General features: G+C 43.0%; 1 protein-coding gene across 1 annotated transcript; it reads left to right on the forward strand.

The window, feature by feature from the left end:
- Positions 1–352: 352 nt before the first annotated feature.
- On the forward strand, positions 353–1,362 carry LOC122548345 (histone H2A-like). The gene has a single exon (XM_043686884.1). The coding sequence runs from the start codon at positions 355–357 to the stop codon at positions 742–744; it is 390 nt and encodes a 129-aa protein (XP_043542819.1). The 5' UTR covers positions 353–354; the 3' UTR covers positions 745–1,362.
- Positions 1,363–6,697: the final 5,335 nt, after the last annotated feature.

The raw sequence follows: 6,697 nt of genomic DNA on the forward strand, positions 1-6,697 counted from the left end.
GTCGAATCAGTCTCCAGGGCCGAACGGCCTACTCATGGTCCTATTTCTTATGGTCGTATGGAGTAATCGATGTAACTGTAGGAGTCTGTAATTTGTAAAAGTCAGTATTCAGGCTCAACGCTTGTTACATTGTTGGATTGCAATAATATGCTAATGAAGGATGGGCGAAAGGACTGTTCCCATTGGTTAAAACAAGATCCTGGAATATTTCGACTCGCTTCGTGAAAGAAGCACCAATCGGAAACAAAGGAGTGTAAATCAACCAATACAAACCTGCAGCAGGCTGATCCCAGCGGAAGGTATAAAAGAAAGAACGGCAGTTGTGACTGTTTAGTTGATGTTTATAGTTTGAGAATGTCAGGTCGTGGTAAAACTGGAGGTAAAGGCCGAGCAAAGGCTAAGACCCGTTCCTCCCGAGCCGGTCTTCAGTTTCCAGTCGGTCGTATCCACCGCCTTCTACGGAAGGGGCATTATGCTGAGCGGGTCGGGGCTGGGGCCCCTGTTTACTTGGCTGCCGTCCTCGAGTACCTAACCGCCGAGATCCTTGAGTTGGCTGGTAACGCGGCCAGGGACAACAAGAAAACTCGTATCATTCCCCGCCACCTGCAGCTCGCCATCCGCAATGACGAGGAGCTCAACAAACTGCTCGGGGGAGTCACCATCGCCCAGGGCGGCGTCCTGCCCAACATCCAGGCCGTGCTGCTGCCCAAGAAAACAGGGCACCCCAGCAAGGTCTACGCCTGAAGTGGAGACGGGATAAGGGGAAATCAAAACTGCCACAGAAAACAAAGGCTCTTTTCAGAGCCACCTACTTCTTCCCGAAAGAGCTTAAACTAAATTGCCTTATTACAATCTTCGACATGTTTCTTGGACGTGTTTCCATTACAGTGCATTATTTGATAGTCATTTTAAAATCTATTTATAGAGGAAACTTCTACAAACGCAAGGATAATAAATGCTGCAGGGCGGTGGCTGTCACATTCAATTATGATTTGATGTGACCTCAGGACCCCAAAAAAAAGTATTTAGAAAGCAATTTGTCAAAAAGTAACCATACAAAAAATTAAATTTTAAGATCGTATCATGAAAACATGAGTGCAGTTGTTCTCAAATGTTCGAAAGGATTTTTAAAAAAGCTTTAAGACAATGTTCTATGTTTTGTTTTCAAAGGAGCATCGTTGGGGGCCCGCTAGTAACGATTAATTTCAGCAAAATAAAAAGGTTCCACTGTCCTGGAATAGGGTAGTGGGGAAAGGTTAATGGTTTTGAGTCTGATGTGACTTCTGCCTTCCACCGCTGGTGCCAGCGAGTTTCTCCGGCACTTTGTTTTTATTTCCAATTCCCCACAACCTGCGGTGTATTTCCCCAAATAATTTATTCGAGCCTCCCACTGGGTTCTCAGTGAAGCAAACAAATGACTTTAACCCTCAAAGAATTGGGAGAGTTTCTGTGCAACGTGATTGTTAACAAATTCTGAAGAAACTTCGCAGGACCATGTACGATATGAAACACATTGTCGCAGATGTCAAGCAATCGCAGTTCTTTTATTTTAGCGTGTGATATGGTGCTTGGCTTATATAGGTAATTAGTTTTCTCCCAGAGGATACAGAAACGAAACATATTGGGGGTGACTGGACGTCTTAGACGGTTAGAAACCGTTGGGTCGTGCTGATAATTTGAAAATTCAAGTCTCCCTCGCGCAATGAGACCGTTTCAGCTCATTTGCATAAAACGGCTCAGCTCCGTCCTAGGGCCAGCCAATCACAATTCGGGTACTCATCCAATGAACGTGCACCTCCGCTGACCAATCAGGATACCGACTTCCTAGCAAATCAGGAGGCTGCATTCTCCACCAATCAATGATAGGCGCCGTGTTTCGTGCGACTCTGAGAGAAACGCGCGGGAAAGAGAAAAAGGGGGCGGGGCTCATCTGGAAGATTCCCAAAGTATTCGGCCTCTATTCCTCTCACATGAACACCAGGAAAAGCCGATAGCGCACTCACGTTAAAGGAGAACTGCCAAAGGAATTCAACGGGCAGAGATTTACATATTAATCAATCAAAACCTACACCTCCATTCTAACTGATTAATAACCATCTCGGTTTGGTCAATGCATTCGCACCGTTTGATCTTTTGCTATAAATTCTGTGTCCTAGGTATTCTCTCTCTCTCACTCGCTGCCTGGGGAAGGAGCGGGGCTCCGGAAGCTTGCGATTTCCTATTTGACCACAATCAGTGTGTGATTTTTGACTTTGCCCACCCAAGTCAAACATCGGCATCTCCACATCAGGATTAAAACCAAACAACATGCACCAAAGAATTGCGATTTCCCGCAATGACCGTACATGGTCTTAACAAGCCGCTGATATTATATTAATAGTGGCTGCACTGTTCTGTGGCATCCCTTGTTTAAAATCGCAACAGAAGAAAGAGGCTATTCGGCCCGCCGTGCCCGTGCCGTCTCTTCGAAAGAACATTTTGTGCTTTCTCTCTTCTTATCTCAGGTCGACTACTGAATTCCCTTGTGGAAAACCTCGACTGAGGCTGCCACCCCCTCAGTTTCAGGCACTGACATTCAATGTTTCCCACCCGTCCATTTTCCTTTCATCTTTCACGGTGGGATAAAGAGGGGAGTAGGAGTGAGGCAGCTTCATCTGTTGTTTTGCCTTAGTTTTCAAACGGTCTTTTATTTTTTTGCAAAGGAACACCAGAATCAAAGCATCCTGTGCTTCTTAGACGTCACCCAATCGTAAAGTCAAACAGCATGGAAACAGACCCTGAGGTCCAACCAGTCCACACCGAACATAATCCCAAACTAAACTAGTCCCAGCTGCCTGCACTTGGCCAACATCCCTCCAAATTCATGTATTTATCCAAATATCTTTTAAACGTTGTAACTGTATCCACATCTGCCAGTTTCTCTAGTAATTCATTCCCACACGAATCATTGTCTGGGTAAAAATATAGTTGGCCTCGTGTTCTTTCTTTTAATCTTTCTCCTCTCACCTTAAAATGTGCCCACTAATTTTGAACTCCCCCACCTAGAGAAAACATTCTTACTATTCACCTTATTTATCTCCGTCATGATTTTATAAACCTCTAGAAGATCACCCCTCAACCTCCTAAGCTCCAGTGTAAAAAAAAAGTCTTTCCAGTCTATTTTTACAATACTCAAAATCTCCATTCCCGGCAACATCCTGGTGAATATTCTTTGAACCATCTTCAGTTTAATACAGTCCTTACTATTACATGACGGCCAGAACTGTAGACATTCCGCTAGAAGAGGCCTTACCAATGTCCTGTACAACCTCAACATTACATCCCATCTCCTATACTCAAAAGTCTGAGCAATGAAAGCGACCCTTCGATTGATAGACACCACCTCTCGTCATGCTCAGGAATTCCAATTACACTCTGATTATAATCGTTTCTTCATTGCAGACTAAAAACAACAAAAGGTGAACACAGCTGTGAGTTTGAAATAGGACATGCTCTGTAGTTTTGATGCTACCAAATAAAGCTGGAAATGAAGCATGAAGACGAAATTGTTGTTTTCTCTCCTTCATATAAAGTTCCAATTTTCTTGCTGATTCATTCTGAAAGCTGTAAGAACAAAAAACAGCTTTGGCTACACCATATTGCAAAGGTTTATGTTCTGTACTGCCAAGCAACTATTTATTCAGAAACGCTGTACCTGTAATTCTCTATGGCATCATTGACCCATTACAACACAGAACAACACAATTCCTCCCATTGAGTCAGGACTGGCTCTTACATAGACTTCTCCAAATGGTCCAACCCTTTGTTCCCTTCCATCATCCCACCCCTCAGCCCCATAAATAGTGCAAAATGCCTTACTTTGAATGTCTATCTAATTCTCCTTTGCAAGTTATCATTGAGTTTGCTTCCACCATCATTTCACACGCCACAGGATAACTAAAAGCAGAAAGGGATTTTATGTTACTGGCGGTGTAATCCCTTCCTTTGCCAGTCACTTTACAACATTACAATCCAAAGCTGTGCAGGTCAGGTGAATCGGCCATGCTAAATTGCCATAGTGTTAGGTGCATTAGTCAGAGGGAAACGAGTCTGAGTGGGTTACTCTTCAGAGGGTCGGTGTGGACTGGTTGGGCCAAAGGGCCTGTTTCCACACTGTAGGGAATCTAATCTTAAAAAGAAAATTGAGGAGAAAGTGGGAGAATAGGGTTGAGAAACCTATCCGGCATGATTAAATGGTGGAGCTGACTAGATGGGCTGAATGGCCTAATTTCTGCTCCTATGTCTTTGGAAATGTTTCAGATAGGAACACAATACATTCTGGATCCTTTTCTTTTTACTCGATAACCATAACTTCAAAACATTAGATTTTTAAAAATAATAACCTTGATTCATTGTCTCTATATCCACCTTGTTTTCTGTGGTTGATCAGCACATGGTATGTCATCTGGATTTGAATTGAATGTTTATTTGATTATATGTTTGCATAGACAGGAGTCAGGCATCATATTTCTGTCTTCTAATATGACTTGTCCCAACAATTGATCATTGACATTCATTGGCATTACCATCACTGAATCTCCCATGTCAACATCCTGTGGGTTATCATTGATCAGAGTGGGAACAGAGTAGATAAAGGGAAGGTATTCCTGCTGAGAAAGAACAAGAGGATATAGATTTAGAGTGATGTGCAAATGCAACAAGGATGATCTGAAAAAAACCCTTTACAAATTAAAGTCTGGAATGCACTGTCTGGAAACATGGTGGAGGCAGGTTCAATTGAGGGACAATCCAGAGACACATCTGATAATCATTTGGAGAAAAATGGTGTGGAGGAATAGGGGAAAAAGGCAAGAGGTTGGAACCAGGTAACAGAACCAGTGTAAGGCTGAATTATCTCCTTCCTTATTCAGTGAATGGTGTGGAAACTAAACAACTCATTGGAGGGGGAGATCCACAAATGTCCCATCCATAATATAAGAGCCCAACACACATGTGCAAAAGATAAGGCTGGACATTCACAGCTAGCTTCAGCTAGGAGTGCCAAGTGGAAGATCCTTCTTAGCCTCCTCCCAGTGCTCCCCAGCATTATAAATACTAGTTTTCGACCAATTCAATTCACTCCAATTTACCCATAAGTGGGAAAAATCCATTGTTTTCTTGTCATGGCATTTTCTCATCTGGAGTTTGATGCCAGTACCAAATATAGATTAATTGAAATGAAATTTATCTTAATTGTCTTCAGTAAAGTATTGAATTGTTTTGATTTCATTTGCATCTTCAACAATTCCTTCAAGATAGGAAGCACTGGATACTGCAAAGTATACTGATTAGGGAGAACACACGGGCATTTTACACTTATGTGAGGAATAAGAGAATGGTCAAAGAAAGTGTAGGGCCGATCAGGGATAGCATAGGGAACTTGTGTGTGGAGTCTGAGGAGGTAGGGGAAGCCCTAAATGAGTTTTTTGCTTCTGTCTTTACGAAAGAAACGAACTTTGTAGTGAATGAAACCTTTGAAGAGCAGGTGTGCATGTTTGAATGGATAGAGATAGAGAAAGCTGATGTGCTGAAAATTTTGTCAAACATTAAGATTGACAAGTTGCCAGGCCCAGACCAGATTTGTCTTCGACTGCTTTGGGAAACAAGAAATGCAATTGCTTCACCACTTGCGAAGATCTTTGCATCGTCGTTCTCCACTGGAGTCGTACCTGAGGACTTGAGAGAGGCAAATGTAATTCCTCTCTTCAAGAAAGGAAATAGGGAAATCCCCAGCAATTACAGACCAGTAAGTCTCACGTCTGTCATCTGCAAGGTGTTAGAAAGGATTTTGAGGGATAGGATTTATGACCATCTGGAAGAGCATAGCTTGATTAAATGCAGACAACACGGCTTTGTGAGGGGCAGGTCATGCCTCACAAACCTTATCGAGTTCTTTGAGGATGTGACTAGAAACATTGTTGAGGGTCGAGCTGTGGATGTGTGTATATGGCCTTCAGCAAGGCATTTGATAAAGTTCCCCATGGTAAGCTCATTCAGAAGGTCAGGAGGAATGGGATACAGGGGAACTTAGCTGTCTGGATACAGAATTGACTGGTTGACAGAAGACAGCAAGTGGTAGTAGAAGGAAAATATTCTGCCTGGAAGTCAGTTTTGAGTGGTGCTCCACAGGGCTCTGTCCTTGGGCCTCTACTGTTTGTAATTTTTATTAATGATTTGGATGAGGAGATTGAAGGATGGGTCAGCAAGTTTGCAGACAACACAAAATTTGGAGGTGTCGTTGACTGTATAGAGGGCTGTTGTAGGCTGCAGCTGGACATTGACAGGATGCAGAGATGGACTGAGAGGTGGCAGATGGAGTTCAATCTGGATAAATGCGAGGTGATGCACTTTGGAAGGTCAAATTTGAAAGATGAGTACAGGATTAAGGATAGGATTCTTGGCAGTGTGGAGGAACATAGGGATCTTAGTGTGCAGGTACATAGATCCCTTAAAATTGTCACCCAAGTGGACAGGGTTGTTAAGAAAGCATATGGTGTTTTGGCTTTCATTAACGGGAGGATTGAGTTTAAGAGTCGTGAGAGCTTGTTGCAGCTCTATAAAACTTTGGTTAGATTGCACTTGGAATACTGTGACCAGTTCTGGTCGCCCTATTATAGGAAAGATGTGGATGCTTTGGAGCGGGTTCAGAGGAGGTTTA

This window comes from Chiloscyllium plagiosum, unplaced genomic scaffold, assembly GCF_004010195.1.
Source record: "Chiloscyllium plagiosum isolate BGI_BamShark_2017 unplaced genomic scaffold, ASM401019v2 scaf_53, whole genome shotgun sequence".
Lineage (NCBI taxonomy): Eukaryota > Metazoa > Chordata > Chondrichthyes > Orectolobiformes > Hemiscylliidae > Chiloscyllium > Chiloscyllium plagiosum.

Bases quoted from the DNA above. Each gene is read 5' to 3' on its own strand.
- LOC122548345 (XM_043686884.1), top strand. From the start codon at position 355: ATGTCAGGTCGTGGTAAAACTGGAGGTAAAGGCCGAGCAAAGGCTAAG.